Source organism: Salarias fasciatus, chromosome 15 (assembly GCF_902148845.1).
Source record: "Salarias fasciatus chromosome 15, fSalaFa1.1, whole genome shotgun sequence".
Classification (NCBI taxonomy): domain Eukaryota; kingdom Metazoa; phylum Chordata; class Actinopteri; order Blenniiformes; family Blenniidae; genus Salarias; species Salarias fasciatus.
Window position 1 is genome coordinate 848,621 of NC_043759.1, and position 17,836 is coordinate 866,456.

Below are 17,836 nucleotides of genomic sequence, written 5' to 3' on the forward strand. Positions count from 1 at the left end.
AGCTGGAAATAAATGTTTGACTTTCAATATAATTCTTATATAGTTCTGTCATTTACTAAATAAAAGTCAGGCTCATTTTCAAAATAAGACAAAGTGAATCAAATGTTCAGCAGCAGTGCTGGACTTCAGAACAATGAAACAGATGTGACAGATAATCAATGTAAAGAGAGGTTCACTTGTTGAGGAAAGGTTTTTTCCTCCTCCGGGAGAAATCGGAGCTCTTACTTAACTTGCCAAGATGTTCCAGCTGGACTTCAGTGAGTCCGAGTCTTTCTCAGACTCAGGTGGAGCTGCTCATTGGTGAGCCTGGAACCAGGTGGAAATGAGTTTCCTGCTGGAGAAAGCTGCCTCTCAGCTGTGTGTGGAGCCAAACATGGTCCAGAGGGAAGGAGGAAGAACAAACTCTTCATTCTGGATTCAATGCTCTGTTTTCACTGTCCACTGGGATTCTTTTGGAGAGTGACATTTGGCTCAACTTTATACTATTATACTAACAATGAACTTTCTCTTTCTCTCTCATCCATCTTTTTCTCTCTTTCTCCTTCTCACCTGTCTTATTCTCTCACTTTCTCTGTCTCAGCCGTCTTCAAACCTGAAGAAACATGTACAGCTATGAAACACATCTGAACTCACAGTGAAGCTAGAGTGTTGTTAACTTGCTAACCTGTCAGTAACCTGCTAATCGGCCAGGAACCGACTAACCTGTCAGAACCGGCTAACCTGTCAGGAACCTGCTAACCTGACAGTAACTGGCCAACCTGTCAGTAATCAGTTAACCTGTCAGTAACCTGCTAACCTAAACCATTGAGCTGTTCAATAGGTGTCCCACGGGGTAGTATTTTGGGCCCTTTACTGTTTCTTGTCTACATAAATGATCAACCACGCTCAATCCAACACTCTCAAACACTGCTTTATGTGGATGATACAGTGATCTTTGTATCTGGCCCAAATACAGATGTCATCAATCAAAAACTTAATGTAGATCTACAGTCCTTACATGGGTGGCTGTTGGACAACCATTTAACCATAAATACAAAGAAAACTGAATGCATGTATTTCCATTCACCTCGGAGACCCCTGCTCATTTCCAATCCTGTTGTCATTGCAAACCAAACACTTTCAGTTGTACCACCCTACAAATATCTGGGGGTCACCTTAAAGCTCGTGTCCGGAGTTTTGAAAGAGAGAGGTTTTTTTCCGCCCTCCCACTGCTTTCATGAGCGACCAAGCCACGCCCCTTTAATAGTGCACGCGAATTATCTGTCGGGTGAAAATGAGAGCCTCCGAGTCCTACAGCATCCTACATGTTTAGCTGTTTACGGTGGATGTTCAGCAGACAGTGGATATATCCGAGGTAAGCGGGCCGGCTGCTGTGTTGCGAACTGACCTCTGCCTGGGCGAGCGGCTGTGCTCTCTGGCTGCGCGCACATGTTGACTGACAGCACGAGAATGCAGAAGCTCGAAGTCTATTGGCTGACGCTGACCGGCGCTTTTTCGGATAACATGGGGGTCTATGAGACGAAGGCGGGGCTCATAAAAAATTTTTTATATTGCTTTATGCTAATATTATATTGTAGTATCGAACCAGACTGACACATTTAAGCTCCGTTGAAAAATGATACATGCGTTGGAAATGAACGGAAACTCCGGACACGAGCTTTAAATTCACACCTCACGTACAATGATCACGTACAAAATTTAGTAAAGAAACTAACTCAGAAATTGTGTGTTTTCAACAAAATCCGACCATATTTGACTCTGTGTTTCAAAAACATATTTACATGCTATAATTCTATCCACCTTGTCATACTGTCTCCCCGTTTGGACACTGACAACCAAGGAGACACTTGAGCACCCACCACTGCACGGCTCCATCACTGTCTGGTGCACTGACCTTTCAGGACTACATCCTGAGCCATGGCATCAAGATTGAGTTCCACCAAATGAACAGTTGCCCATCGGTCTCATTGTCTGCTCTGGATCCAAGACTTAGCTCAGGATCCGGGCGTTCGACGAGATCTGCTGCGAACAACCTCCTGCCTATACCATACTGCAGGAATAATTATGGGCAAAGATCCTTTTTTTCTGAGCTCACCGGGGCCTGGAATGGGATTCCGCTGAATATAACAACCATTCAAACACCTGGACTATTTAAAAAAACTCTAATAAAGCACTTGGCAGACAGTCATCGCTGTGACCACTTGTGACGGGGGCCACAGGCCCACTCCAGTGTTACCTCCCCCATTTGTATGTCTGATTGTTTGCTGTGCCTTCTGTTGTGTGTCTGTCTGTATGTCTTTTGTGTTGCTGCTGAGCAGGAACGTGCTGAAAACCAGCATTTGCTGAGTCAGGCCAGATTTTGTTTTAATCTTTTCCTGTTGAAATAAATAAAATGAAAATGAAAACCTGTCAGGAACCGGCTAACCTGTCATCCATCCATTTTCCACCGCTTATCCGGGGTCAGGTCGTGGGGGCAGCAGTCTCAGCAGGAATGCCCAGACTTCCCTGTCCACAGACACTTCCTCCAGCTCCTCTGGGAGGATCCCAAGGCGTTCCCAGGCCAGCCGCGAGACATAGTCTCTGCAGCGTGTCCTGGGTCTTCCCCGGGGTCTCCTCCCGGTGGGGCATGCCCGGAGCACCTCCCCAGGGAGGCGTCCAGGAGGCATCCTGAACAGATGTCCGAGCCACCTCAGCTGGCCCCTCTCGATGTGGAGGAGTAGTGGCTCTACTCCGAGCTCCTCCCTGGCGACTGAATTCTTCACCCTATCTCTAAGGGAGCGCACAGCCACCCTCAAACTCATTTCGGCCGCTTGTATCCGGGATCTTGTCCTTTCGGTCATGACCCAAAGCTCATGACCATAGATGAGGGTGGGAACATAGATTGACCGGTAAATCGAGAGCTTCGCCTTTTGGCTCCGTCTTCACTACAACGGACCGATACGACTGCACCACTGCAGCCGCTGCACCGATCCGCCTGTCAATCTCATGCTCCATCCGTCCCCCACTCGTGAACAAGACCCCAAGACACTTAAACTCCTCCACTTGAACCGGAGACTCTCCACCGACCTGGAGGGGGCAAGCCACCTTCCTCCGGTCAAGGACCATGGCCCCAGATTTGGAGATGCTGATCCTCATCCCTTCACACTCGGCTGCGAACTGCCCCAGTGCATGCTGTTGGTCCGGGTTCGATGAAGCCAACAGGACAACATCATCTCCAAAAATCAGAGATGAAATCCTGTGGTTCCCGAACCGGACCCCCTCCGGCCCCTGGCTGCACCAAGAAATTCTGTCCATAAAGATTATGAACAGAACCGGTGACACAGGGCAGCCCTGCAGGAGTCCAACATGCACCGGGAACAGGTCTGACTGACTGCCGGCAATGCGGACCAGACTCCTACTCCGGTCATACAGAGACCGGACGGCCCTTAACAAGGGTCCCCGGACTCCGTATTCCCGGAGCACTCCCCACAAGACACCACGAGGGACGCGGACGAACGCCTTCTCCAAGTCCACAAAACACTTGTGGACTGGTTGGGCAAACTCCCATGAGCCCTCGAGCACCCTATGGAGGGTATAGAGCTGGTCCACTGTTCCACGACCAGGACGAAAACCGCATTGTTCCTCCTTAATCCAAGGTTCGACTATTGGTTGGATCCTCCTCTCCAGTACCCTGGAATAGACTTTCCCGGGGAGGCTGAGGAGTGTGATCCCCCTATAGTTGGAGCACACCCTCCGGTCCCCCTTTTTAAACAGGGACCACCACCCCGGTCTGCCCATCCAGAGGCACCATCCCCGACTGCCACGCGATGTTGCAGAGACGTGTCAACCAAGACAGCCCCTGCACATCCAGAGACTTAAGGTACTCAGGGCGAATCTCGTCCACCCCCGGTGCCTTGCCACCGAGGATCTTACCAATCACCTCAGTGACTTCAGCTTGGGTGATGGACGAGTCCACCTCTGAGACCTCAGTCCACCTCTGGGACCTCAGCCTCTGCTTCCTCTACGGAAGACATGGCGACGGGATTGAGGAGGTCCTCAAAGTATTCCTTCCACCGTCCAAAAATATCCCCAGTTGAGGTCAGTAGCTCCCCACCTCCACTGTAAACAGTGTTGGCGGAGACCTGCTTTCCCCTCCTGAGGCGCCGGACGGTTTGCCAGAATTTCTTTGAGGTCGACCGATAGTCCTCCTCCATGGCCTCCCCGAACTCCTCCCAGACCCCAGTTTTTGCCTCCACAACCACTCGGGCTGGAGTTCGCTTGCCCTGCCGGTACCTGTCAGCTGCTTCTGGAGTCCCATGAGCCAACATGACTTGGTAGGACTCAGTCTTCAGCTTGACGGCAGCCCTTACTTCTGGTGTCCACCACCGGGTTCGAGGGTTGCCGACACGACAGGCACCGGAGACCTTATGACCACAGCTCCAGGCAGCTGCGTCGACAATGGAGGTGGAGAACATGGTCCACTCGGACTCAATGTCCCCAGCCTCCCTCGGGACATGAGCGAAGCTCTCCCGGAGGTGGGAGTTGAAAACCACACTGACAGAGGGTTCCACCAGACGTTCCCAGCAGACCCTCACAACACGCTTGGGTCTGCCAAGTATGTCGGTTTCCTCCTCCACCAGCGAATCCAACTCACCACCAGATGGTGATCGGTCAACAGCTCTGCCCCTCTCTTCACCCGAGTATCCAAGACATGCGGCCGGAGATCAGATGACACAACAACAAAGTCAATCATTGACCTCTGACCTAGGGTGTCCTGGTGTCAAGTGCACTTACGGACACCCCTGTGCTCGAACATGGTGTTTGTTATGGACAAACTGTGACTAGCACAGAAGTCCAATAACGAAACACCACTCGGGTTCAGATCAGGGAGGCCGTGCGATCCAATCACCCCCCTTCCAGGTCTCACTGTTGCTGCCCACATGAGCGTTGGAGTCCCCCAGTAGAACAATGGAGTCCCCAGTCGGAGCACTGTCCAGCACCCCTCCCAGGGACTACAAGAAGGTCGGGAACTCTGCACTGCTGTTCGACCCGTAGGCCGAAACAACAGTGAGGCACCTATCCCCGACCTGAAGGCGCAGGGATGCCACCCTCTTGTTCACTGGGGTGAACTCCAACACGTGGCGGCTGAGCTGCAGGGCTATAAGCAAACCCACACCAGCCCGCCGTCTCTCACCGTGGGCAACGCCAGAGAAGTGGAGAGTCCAGCCCTTCTCAAGAGGTTGGGTTCCAGAGCCCTGGCTGTGTGTGGAAGTGAGGCCGACTATATCTCTCAACCTCCCTCACAAGCTCGGGCTCCTTCCCCCCCAACGAGGTGACATTCCATGTCCCTAGAGCTAGTCTCTGTGTCCGGGGATCGGGTCGCCGGGCACCCTTCCGTCGGCTGCCACCCAATCCACATTGCAGCCGACCCCTACGGTTCCCTCGGTGAGTGGTGAGCCCACCGGAGGTCAGGCCAACTTCACCCCTTTGGGCTGAGCACGGCCGGGCCCCGTGGGCAAAGACCTGGCCACCAGGTGCTCGCTTACAAACCCCAACCCCAGACCTGGCTCAAGGGCGGGGCCCCGGCTGCGCCATACCGGGCGACGTAACGACCTTTGTTCCTTTTCGACTCATAGGGGCTATTGAACTGCTCTCAGTCTGGCCCATCACCCAGGACCTGTTGGCCATGGGAGACCCTACTAGGGGGCATAAAGACCCCCCGGCAACATAGCTCCTGGGATCATGCGGGCTCTCAAACTCCCCCAACACATTAAGGTGGCAGTTCTAGAGGGAGGCTAACCTGTCAGTAACCTGCTAACCTGTCAGTAACCTGTTAACCTGTAAGTAACCTGCTAACCTCTCAGGAACCGGCTAACCTGTCAGGAACCGGCTAACCTGTCACTGACCTGAGCACGGCCGACCTGAAGACAAGCCCTCCCAAACAGAAACGTTTATTTTCTCCTCTCTCCCACTCTAACTGACACGACCATATATGGCATACAGTGCAGTTACACAGCTGACAGCAGCTGTCAATGAAACTGTGACACTCAGTGCCTTCATTCAGTGACTCTCAAAAGCAGATGGGAGATGCTAACTACTCCATGTTAGTGGATGGGAGATGCTATCCATGTTAGTGGATGTGAGATGCTAACTACTCAATGTTAGTGGATGGGAGATGCTAACAACTCCATGTTAGTGGATGGGAGATGCTAACTACTCCATGTTGGTGGATGGGAGATGCTAACAACTCTATGTTAGTGTATGGGAGATGCTAACTTCTCCATGTTAGTGGATGGAAGATGCTAACAATTCCATGTTAGTGGATGGGAGATGCTAACTACTCCATGTTAGTGGATGGGAGATGCTAACAACTCCATGTTAGTGAATGGGAGACGCTAACTACTCCATGTTAGTGGATGGGAGGTGCAAACAATTCCATGTTAGTGGATGGGAGATGCTAACTACTCCATGTTAGTGGATGGGAGATGCTAACAACTCTATGTTAGTGGATGGGAGATGCTAACAACTCCATGTTAGTGGATGGGAGATGCTAACAATTCCATGTTAGTGGATGGGAGACGCTAACTACTCCATGTTAGTGGATGGGAGATGCTAACAACTCTATGTTAGTGGATGGGAGATGCTAACTTCTCCATGTTAGTGGATGGAAGATGCTAACAATTCCATGTTAGTGGATGGGAGATGCTAACAACTCTATGTTAGTGGATGGGAGATGCTAACTTCTCCATGTTAGTGGATGGAAGATGCTAACAATTCCATGTTAGTGGATGGGAGATGCTAACTACTCCATGTTAGTGGATAGGAGATGCTAACAACTCCATGTTAGTGAATGGGAGACGCTAACTACTCCATGTTAGTGGATGGGAGATGCTAAAAGCTACATGTTAGTGAATGGGACATGCTAAAAACTCCATGTTAGTGGATGACAGATGCTAACAGCTCCATGTTAGTGGACTGGGCATGCTAACAACTCCATGTTAGTGGATGACAGATGCTAACAACTCCCATGTTAGTGGATGGACGTCTCAGTCGTGGGCTGGCGGGGAGGCTCGGTCCCGACCAATGCCGCTTGCGGCTTTAATTTCTTTACTCTTTTTAACTCAGCATTTCTCCCACTGTCTGATCCGCTGTAAAGCCTGACGATGGGACTCATCTGACTTCCTGCTGGAGTTGATGGGAGTTCATCTTCAGGATCTGAATTCTATGTTTGGCTGTGAATAAACAGAAAACAGAGTAAACAGAGCAGAGTAACTGTCCTCCTGTCAGTTCAGGTGTGTTTCAGCAGGAATCTCTCAGGACCGGCAGCAGATTCTACCAGTTTTTATTCCACAGCTTCAACCAGCAGCTCAGTCCATTCAGGAGATGTTCCAGTGGTTTGGTTGTGTTCATTTATTGTGGGAACAAAGCAAGAATGTTTGACATTCAAATGAAATTTACTTCATTACTTAAGTTTTTTTCAAAAGCAGGTACTCCAGTACTTTGACTGAAACAATCTGACCTCAAAGCTTTCTCTGGTACTGCAGTAATATTTGACCAGGAGGATCAGAACTTTCCCTCCAGTCATGGAGCTGAGGACTTTGTCCACCACTGTGGGACTGTATGGGACGGCGTCTGGGTCCAGACCTAGACCACAGGCCACCTGTTGAGGACCACTGCTGTGGACGGTCTCAGTGTCCATGAGGAGCTCCTGCTGTGTGTCCATACCTGAGAGTGTCCAGACTGCACTGTGGATCCTCCACTGCAGCAAACAGCTTTTCCACTCCTGAGGCTCCTGGATGGTTGTAGCTCAGGTCCAGCTCTCTCAGATGGGAGGACTTGGAGCTCACAGCTGAGACCAGAGAAGCACAGCCTTCCTCTGAGACCAGACACCCCGACAGACTGGAGGCACAAACATGGCTGCATCAAGTCAAGCAGGAAGAAGGAAGATCCTCCACATGATCAAGCAGCAGCTGGATCCTGACCTGAGAGCTTCCAGGTGACAGTGAGGACTCTTCAGTCCAGAAGACAGTAGCTTCACTCCTGAATCCTGCAGCTGGTTGTTACTCAGGTCCAGATGTGTCAGACTGGAGGACTGAGAGCTGAGGACTGAGGACAGAGCTCCACAGCTTCTCTCTGACAGACCACAGCCGCTCAGCCTGGAGAAGAACCAACAATGAAAACCAGATCGATGTTTCTCCTGGACTCAGTTCTACAGATTTGTTCTAAAACCACGTACAGAGCTTTGTTGGAGGCTTTGACCACTGGCAGCAGCTTCAGAAGAGCCTCCTCTGAAGCGGAGTATTTCTTCAGGTCAAACTCCTTCAGATCTTTTTCTGATGACAGTAAGATGAAGACCAGAGCTGACCACTGAGCAGGAGACAGTCCATCTGTGGAGAGACTTCCTGATCTCAGGGACTGTTGGATCTGCTCCACCAGAGAACTATCATTCAGTTCATTCAGACAGTGGAACAGATTGATGCTTCTCTCTGCAGACAGACTCTTACTCAGCTTCTCCTTGATGTATTGGACTGTTTTCTTATTGGTCTGTGAGCTACTTCCTGTCTGTGTTAGCAGACCTTGAAGGAGACTCTGATTGGTTGGCAGTGAAAGACCCAGGAGGAAGCGGAGGAACAAGTCCAGGTGTCCATTTGGACTCTTCAAGGCCTCGTCCACTGCTCTCTGATGGAGATGGTGGAGATTAGCTTTCTTCTTCAACCCTTTTGACCAACAGAAGATTTGCTGTTGTTCTTCCAGCAGGTTGATTCCAGATGTGATGAAGGTCTGATGGACATGAAGAGCAGCCAGAAACTCCTGAAGGCTCAGATGGATGAAGCAGAACACCTTGTCCTGGTACAGGCCGCTCTCCTCTCTGAAGACCTGGGTCAACATTCCTGAGTACTGTGAGGCTGCTGTGAGATCGATGCCACACTCTGCCAGGTCGGGTTCATAGAAGATCAGGTTTCCTTTCTGCAGCTTCTCAAAAGCCAGTTTTCCCAGAGACGCCATCATCTCCCTGCTCTCTGGACTCCAGGGTGGATCTGTGGCAGCTCCTCCATCATACTTGACCTTCTTGAGTTTGGCCTGGACCACCAGGTGGTGGATGTACATCTGGGTCAGGGTCTTGGGCAGCTCTCCTCCCTCTCTGCTCTTCAACACCTTCTCCAGAACTGTAGCCGTGATCCAGCAGAAGACCGGGATGTGGCACATGATGTGGAGGCTCCTGGAGGTCTGGATGTGGGAGATGATCCTGCTGGCCTGCTCCTCCTCTCTGAACCTCTTCCTGAAGTACTCCTCCTTCTGGGGGTCGGTGAACCCTCGGACCTCTGTCACCCTGTCCACACAGTCAGCAGGGATCTGATTGGCTGCTGCAGGTCGTGTGGTGATCCAGAGGCGAGCAGAGGGAAGCAGTTTCCCCCTGATGAGGCTTGTCAGCAGAACATCCACTGAGCTGCACTCTGTAACTTCAGTCAGGAAGTCAGTGTGCTGGAAATCCAGAGGGAGTCGACACTCATCCAGACCGTCCAAGATGAAGACCACCTGGAAGTCTTCAAAGCTGCAGAGTCCTGCTTCTTTGGTTTCAGTGAAGAAGTGATGAACAAGTCCCACCAAGCTGAACTTCTTCTCCTTCAGCACATTCAGCTCTCTGAAGGAGAAGGGAAATGTGAAGTGGACGTCCTGGTTGTCTTTGTCTTCAGCCCAGTCCAGAGTGAACTTCTGAGTCAGGACTGTTTTCCCAATGCCAGCCACTCCCTTTGTCAGCACCGTTCTGATTGGTTGAGATCTTCCAGGTGAGGCTTTAAAGATGTCTCCTGGTCTGATGCTTGTCTCTGCTCTGTCTGCTGTCCTGGAAGCTGCTTCAATCTGTCTGACCTCATGTTCCTGGTTGACCTCTGCAGTCCCTCCCTCTGTGATGTGGAGCTCTGTGTAGATCTGGTTCAGGAGGGGGGACTCTCCTGCTTTAGAGACTCCTTCAAACACACACTGGAACCTCTTCTTCAGGCCACATTTCAGCTTCTTTTGAGAGATTAGAGCAGAAGTTCCTGGAAATAAAATAAATAAAAGGGTTGAGTGTGTTTGACACTGAAAGTGAAGATGAAAGTGTGTTGTTGATGTTTCTCCTCCATCAGATCATCCAGATCTTCAGTAGAGACCAAACAGTCTCTGATCTGATGGACATGTTCGCATGATATGAACAGCAGAGTTAAGGAGAGGACATGAGACCATTGTTGTCTCTATGTTTGATGTTTGGGAATGTGGACTTGTGGGAGCTGCTCCCTTCCTGGTTCCTGGTCTCCCTGTTCCGGTTGGTATCAGATGCTTTCAGTGGAGCTCCTCAGTTCTCAGTGTGGATTTCTCTCTGTGTTCTGACTTCCACCGGTTTCCATCTCTTGTTTTAGACTTTCTAGCTGCTTCTGTCTGTTTAAGTTTCTGTGTCTGACCTGGAAACAACCTCTGACCTCTGGTTCAGACTCTGTCCTGCTCTCTGCTCTCCAGTCTCTCTTCTACCTGAAAACATTTCTCTGTTTCATCTCCATCCTGTGAAATGAGATCAAATCCTCTTACTGCTCCTCAGACGCTCAGCCAGCTCCTCCTGCTTCATCCTCCTCAGGAAGTCCAGAGTCATCCTCACTAGTGACTCTCTGCTGCTCCTCTGCTCTTCCTCCTCATCCTCTCTCTCACTCTCTAAGCATGCTGGGTAATCTGGACTCAGGAGCTTCTTCATCTTCTTCAGCTCCTCCTTCATGAAAGCCACCATGTTGTCCTCCAGCAGCTGGAACAGAGAAACACCTGGAGATGTGAGGTAAATCCAGGATGACAACATGTGAAGCAGAGTCAGACTTCATGTGGATCTCCAGCAGAACCAGCTTCAGCATCAGAGAACGCTGGAAGCTGGATGAAGGCTGGACTGTTTCACTCTGGACCTGAATGGATCTAAGGGCCCGGTCACACCACCCGAACTTTGCTGGAGCGTCCCTGGAGCGGTGAAAAAAATCCATCACCGCTCGTAACCGTTCACCACCGTTCACCACCGTTTAACAGAAGTTGGCCTCCGTTAAAGCAACGCCGTAAACGCTCGGCCACCGCTGGTGTTACCGGAGGGGCCCTCCCACCGCTCCGAAAGTTTTGAGCTGCACAAAATATTCCGAGCGGTGAGAAGCGTTAAATTTTCCGCCCCGGCAACGTTCACCCCGCTCCACCAACGCCCAGTCCAAGTTTGGCACCGCTAGACGCAAGTTCGTGGACGCTCGGGTCCGCCAGGCCAACGCAATCTAGGGCGCTGGACCACCGCTGCTTCGCTGCACTGCCCGGGCGGCGATTAAACGTTGCACAAACGTCGGTGGAGCGGTGGGAAGCATTTTACGGGCGGACACGGGGTTGGTGGAATAGTGGAATGGAATAATAAATGAAAAAGGTTGAAGTAATATATATATAACAGTATTTTTTTCACAGTTGTTAACACCAGAACAGCCAAGACGTTCTGACAGACCGTTTGGGTTTTTAGAATTCAAATAAATCTGTTAAAATAATTCCCCTGTCCTCTAATTCTTTGACTTTTCCTAAATATGTGTCTTGTATGTTTTTCTGAAGAAAATAAGGTCCTAACAATGACACACATAATATTACAAAGCATTTATACCTCCAAAAGATAAAGAAGACGCGCTTCGCGTTGCTTTTTTTCTGCGATTGATTTGTTGTGGTTCATATGCCGCATCTGAACAGGGAGCGAGCTCTGACAGCAGACAATCGGCCAAAAATATCAACCAAATCCCCCACCCCCCCCCCAAAAAAAAAAAGACAATAAAAAAAGAGGCATAACAGAAGCTTCAGCAATGATACAGGAGGTCAGTGAGGGGGAATCGGATGGCGGAGACGTGTCGGACTGTCCAGCAGAACCTGCAGTGGCGCATGAAGCGCTCACGCGTCACCTCCAGGTATAGAGAATTACTGTAGGCTGCTGTCAGTTTACAACTAGATAATAATAACATAAAATGGTGTGAAAAAAAAAAAAAAATGTAACAAATCTCTACACAACAGTGAACACGGTAGTTGGAGCACTGCAGCGTCTCCAGATGTGCCAGTTACAGATCAATCAATCAATCAATCAATTTATTTTTGTACAGCCCAGTATCACAACAGCAGCTGCCTCAGAGGCTTCAAGATGTTACATTGGTCGGTAAAAGTAAAAACAGTGAATAAGCATAATGGTAATATGTCAATATTTACAGTAACGAGACAGAACGAAGCAACCACCGCCTTAGACCCTCACATCCGGCAAGAAAAAACTCCAAAAACCCAGTGGGAAAAGAAGAAATCTTGGGGAGAACCACAGTATGGAGGGATCCCTCTCCCAGGGACGGACAGCTTTGGCAACAGCTAGCATGAGACAATAAGAAGTAAAGCCGAGGACAATGTTGAGGACAGTCCGTTGGACGGTCCAGCACAAGAAGCACGGATCCCAGCAGTAGAACCGAAGCCAGTCCACGGGCAGGACCGACAGGAGTGTCCTCCTGTCCAGAGGAATCTCCAGATTCAGGTAAAATATTATATCCTCCATCAAAGTACAGCAAACCAAGTGTTTTTCGTTTCCACAAATTAATTTGAGAACGAACATATTTTCTGAATAAATCCCTTTGTCCTGTGGAGCCTGCAGTCCCAGAATCGAATGAACAGGGTGAGGACGGACCGTGTGGGGGGTGTCCGTCCTGGGGCGCAGCCGGGGAGACTTTTTTTACTAATTTTAATATGTTCTTGATTATTATTGACGGTTAATAACACAACTGTTTTGTGTGTGTTGGTGTGTGTGTGCGTGTTTATCAAGGAAACAAGTGTGCGGAGTGTGAGAGGTGACGATGCGCAAATGCGCTGTAAAAAGTCAAATAAATTTTAAAACCTGATCTGAGGCATTAATAAAGCAGACATGAGGCATTAAAAGGTTTGCTGATCCTCTTGACTTAATATTTTGTTTATTTATGTTAATTTCTAATACATTAGATTACAGAAAAACAACCTGCTGCTGTGCTCCTGCGCAAAAACACAAAAAAAATGTATGATGGTCTGGCTGATCGTTGCAGCCATTGGAGGGGGTGTAACATCAGCGGTGGCCTCCGAGCGTTTACGGCGTTGCTTGAACGGAGGCCAGCTTCTGTTAAACGGTGGTGAACGGTGGTGAACGGTTACAAGCGGTGATGGATTTTTTTCACCGCTCCAGGGACGCTCCAGCAAAGTTCGGGCGGTGTGACCGGGGCTTAAGAAGCTGAGAGTCTGCTTCATGTTTCAGCAGCAAGTCACAACAACGTCTCCTGTCTCCCTGATGAGACAGTAAAGTGTTGAATGGAGACTTGTTCTCACCACAAAGATGGAGTCCAGATGTGCTGGATGCTGAGGGGCGGAGCCTCCACGGAGAACCTGGGAGCTCTGCTGGCTGACGCTGCAGAAACATGTTGACTTTGTTCAAGCTGCTGCTCTGAGGATGAATCCTGACACCAACACTGATCCTCACCCCTCATCAGCAGGTCCTGGTCCTGATTTAAAGTGAAGGGGTTCCTTCATAGACCCGTCACTCTTCAGGGACTCACAGCTGGACGGAAACTCAGAGTCAGAGCTGAAAACAAACATCAGGAACAGACTGAGTGGAGAGATGGAGGAAGAGGAAGAGCAGTGCGCTGCTCAAACGGGTCGTCACAACGTCGCACCCTGGCCGGCGCCCCTCACGGCGTCAGGCGCCCCCTATGGCCCGGCGCCCTGGGCAAGTGCCCCGGATGCCCAGCCTAATCGCCGGTCCTGGTTGAACAGTTTGAAACTTCAGCAGGATTTTAGCTTCAGTGACATGAAGACTGAATCATTTTCTGACTGAAGACATGAAATGCAGAAGACAACAGGAAATAATAATAATAATAATAATAAAACATTTTATTTCATAGTGCCTTTCACAACACTCAAGGACACTTTGCACAAGATTAAAATCACATTACAAATAAATAAAACAAGATGAGATGAAATTTTCAGACGACACAGTTCTGGTTTCTCTACTGTCACGACAGGAGGGAAATCATGGTCCTGCTTCAGGCCATTTTGTTAAGCGGTGCGAGGAAAATTACCTTGATTTAAATGTTTTAAAAACTAAGGACATGGTCATTGATTTTAGACGAACTTCCTCCCACAGTGTCAGTGTCATCCATGGAGAAAACGTGGTCATTGTCAATAGTTATGAATATCTGGGCACGGTGATGGATGACAAGTTAAGATTTGACATGAACACTGAGCACATTGTCAGACGTGGGCAGCAGCGGACCGACTTGTTGAGAAGGTTGAACTCTTTTAATGTGAACAAAACTCTTTTAAATAATTTTTACTGCTCGTTTATTGAGAGTTTACTCACATTTTCTTTTATCTGTTGGTTTCAATCCTTGTCTGTGAGGGACAAAAACAAACTGCAGAACATTGTCAAGACCTGCTCTAAAATCACAGGTGTTAAACTGAGAGACTTGCGTTTTCTGTGGGAGCAGCAGCTGCTGAGTAAAGCACAGAGTATCTTGGCTCAGCCTCTTCATCCTCTGACTCCAGAGTTTATCTTGATGCCTTCTGGACGCCGGTATTATGCTCCAGCTCAGAAGACTAATCGTTTTTCAAACTCCTTTCTTAAATTGTTTATTGTATTGCTTGTTTTATTATTGTTCAACCTGAGTTCCACTTGTAGCTGAACTGGACTGTCTCATGCTGTATATATGTGTGAAACTGCTTGAGATGTGCTGCAGATGAACTGCCCTATGGGATCAATAAAGTTTTCTGAACTGAACTGAACTGAAAAAGACAGCGTAGCACAGCAGAGAGAGAGAGATCACGGGTGATAAGCAGATTGAAACAGGTGGGTTTTGAGTTTGGATTTGAATTGAGGAAGAGAGTCAGAGTTGCGGATGTCTGATGGGAGAGAGTTCCAGAGTCGGGGAGCAGAGCGGCTGAAAGCTCTGCTCCACATGGTGCTGAGGCGGGCCACAGAGAGGTGGAGAGAGGAGGAAGACCTGAGGGAGCGTGAGGGAGTGGCAACGAGAAGGACATCAGACAGATGGGGGGTGGGGGGGCAATATTGTGGATGGCTTTAAAAGCAAACAGAAGTATTTTGAAAATGATCCGGAATTTAGCAGGGAGCCAGTGGAGCTCCTGGAGGACGGGGGTGATGTGGTGAAGGAAGGGGTTTTGGTGACAATGCGAGCTGCTGAGTTTTGGACCAGTTGGAGCTGATGGAGGGATTTGTGGGGGACACCAAAGAGGAGTGAGTTGCAGTAGTCGAGGCGGGAGGTGACGAGGCTGTGGACCAGTGTGAGGGGTGAGAGAGGGATGGAGGCGGTTTATGTTACGTAGGTGGAAGTATGAAGACCGAGTGATGTTATTGATGTGGGAGTGAAAAGAAAGTGTGCTGTCGAGGACGACACCCAGACTCTTAACCTGAGGGGAGGGGGACACCAAGGAGCTGTCGATGGTGAGGGAAAACCTGTTAGATTTGGAGAGTGAGGAGTTGGTGCCAACAAGTAGAAGTTCTGTTTTATCACTGTTCAATTTCAGAAAATTTGAGGTGAACTAGGATTTGATTTCAGAGATGCAGAGGGTGATGGAAGAGGGTGGGAGAGTGGAGTTTGCTTTACTGGAGAGAGAGAGAGCTGGGTGTCGTCCGCGTAGCAGTGAAAGTTAATACCATGTTTACGAAAAATACTGCAGAGGGGAAGGAGGTATATGATGAAGAGGAGGGGCCCCAGGACGGAGCCCTGGGGCACACCAGAAGTGAGAGGGGAGGGCTGAGAGGTGAAAGACTTGAGCTGGATGAACTGAGTGCGGCCAGTGAGGGAGGAGTGAAACCAGTGGAGGGGGGTGTGTGTGATGCCAATGGAGGAGAGTCTATTGAGGAAGATGGGCTGAGAAACGATGTCAAAGGCCGCACTGAGATGGAGAAGGATGAGGATGGAGGTCAAACCGGGGTCAGCTGCTGTGAGAAGGCTATCTGTGATCTTTAATAGTGCTGTGGCGGGGACGGAAACCGGATAAAACTCACTGTGTTCTTCAGACTATCGGTAAGTCCTTTGAAAAGTCACTCTTCAGGGAAACACAGCTGGGTTCAACTTCCTGACACACACACACACACACACACACACACACACACACACACACACACACACACACACACACACAGTCTCACCTCTGAGCTGTGGTCTGGTTCTCATGTTCTCCACACAGAGTCCTTTCAGAGGGACGGACTCCCTCCTCTCTGTCCTCACACTGATCCATGGCAGAACACACACCTACACACACATGCATGCACACACAGTTAAATATGACCATTTTGACCTATGACCTGTCTGATCTTCAAACTACCTTTGAATGTTGGTGAAGGAGACCTGATTTCTGTCCCCTAAAGAAAGAGTCCTAACTCTTTGAAACACATCCTACCGTCCTCCATCACTGTGAGAGGACTGAGCATCAGAGGGACCTGGTCTCTCTCACATCTGGAACTGGATCAGAGGGACCTGGTCTCTCTCACATCTGGAACTGGATCAGAGGGACCTGGTCTCTCTCACATCTGGAATTGGATTCAGGGTTTTGAACCGGCCACTCCCAGAGGGTGAGAGTAGGACCCCAGCTGTCCTCAGCATGGAGGACCACTGGTTGTCCACAGGACTGTGTGCTCAGTCACCTCCTCTACACCCACGACTGCACCCCCCCCACCCAAGCAGCTCCATCACACCTCTGCTTCTAGGGTGGAGGAGGAGCGACTGTCGGTCTGGTGCTCCATCAACAGCCTCATCCTGAACGTCTCCAAGCTGAAGGAACTGATCCTCGCCTTCAGGAGGAGCAGACCGGACCTCCAGCTCAGAACAATGAATGGAGACAGGGTGGAGGTGGAGCCAGACTGCAGCTTCCTGGTCTCCTCCATCAGTAAAGACCTGACCTGGACTGCCAGCTCCACCCTGATCCTGAAGAAGGCCCAGCAGAGACTTCACTTCCTGAGGACTCTCAGAAGAAGAATCCAGAACCTGCAGCATCGTCAGGGACTCCTCACAACCCGGGAACCAGCTGTTTGACCTCTGACCCTCAGGGAGGCATTTCAGGGCCTTAAAGGAGAAAAAACAGACTAGAAACAGTTTTCACTCTGGAGCTGTTGCTGCCCTGAATGCTGCGGACCAAACCAAACCAAACAGCTGACCATCCTCACTCCTCACTTTGTAGCAACTCTGCCAAAACACAAAGTTCAACAACCCAAGTGCAACATTATATAATCATTAAAGGCAACATTTTTTGCATTTTTCATGTTGTTTCTATATTGACCTTGTAAATAAACCGAACCCTTTCTCCCAATTCTCCACTGGCCCTCGTACAATCACTGAATCTTCATGTCTTCACTGTTTCCTCTAGTTTTTATGTTGCTCTGTTTCCAAGAGCTGCTTCTGTCTCAGAGTCCATGGAGCTTTGTCCACAGAGACAATCAGTGAATTCTGGTTCTGATGTCAAACTTCCCTCCAACACAAACTCTGAACGTCCTCAAGCCTCCAGCTCCTGATTCCAGCAGGAAGTCACCATCCAGTCCATTTCTACACCAGGTGTGTGTTCAAAGGTCTCAGCACAGAGAGGAGGGTCACCTGATCACACTGTGAGCTGAAGACTGACGCCAGCATGAGCCAATCAGGGTGTAGGAGGGCTGAAGCCCCGCCCCCTGCAGAAACTAAAGTATCCATTCTTAATTTTTTTTTTTTGTTTGTTTGTTTTTTGCAGCCACAGCAGAAAGTGAAGAGGCCACTATTTACCTGATGTTAAATGTTAGTCCAGCAGGTGGAGGAGGAGACAGCAGCTGTCAGGTTTGTGATGGAGT

General features: G+C 49.5%; 1 protein-coding gene and 1 long non-coding RNA gene across 2 annotated transcripts; both read right to left on the minus strand.

Annotated features, from left to right (window-relative positions):
• Positions 1-576: 576 nt before the first annotated feature.
• LOC115402248 (protein NLRC3-like) lies at positions 577-10,603 on the minus strand. Its single transcript, XM_030110761.1, has 3 exons — positions 10,543-10,603; positions 8,216-10,019; positions 577-592 (listed from the first exon to the last, which is right to left on the minus strand). The coding sequence occupies exons 1-3, from the start codon at positions 10,601-10,603 to the stop codon at positions 577-579; spliced, it is 1,881 nt and encodes a 626-aa protein (XP_029966621.1).
• Positions 10,604-13,296: 2,693 nt separating this feature from the next.
• On the minus strand, positions 13,297-16,374 carry LOC115402474 (uncharacterized). The gene is made up of 3 exons (XR_003933123.1): positions 16,169-16,374; positions 13,481-13,582; positions 13,297-13,408 (listed from the first exon to the last, which is right to left on the minus strand). It is a non-coding gene; the product is annotated as an uncharacterized LOC115402474 (long non-coding RNA).
• Between the last annotated feature and the right edge of the window lie 1,462 nt (positions 16,375-17,836).

Coding starts and splice junctions, on each gene's coding strand:
- LOC115402248 (XM_030110761.1), bottom strand. CDS start 10,603: ATGACTCTGGACTTCCTGAGGAGGATGAAGCAGGAGGAGCTGGCTGAG. Junction 10,020..10,542: donor GGCTGAGCGTCTGAGGAGCA/GTAAGAGGATTT, acceptor TTTTATTTCCAG/GAACTTCTGCTCTAATCTCT.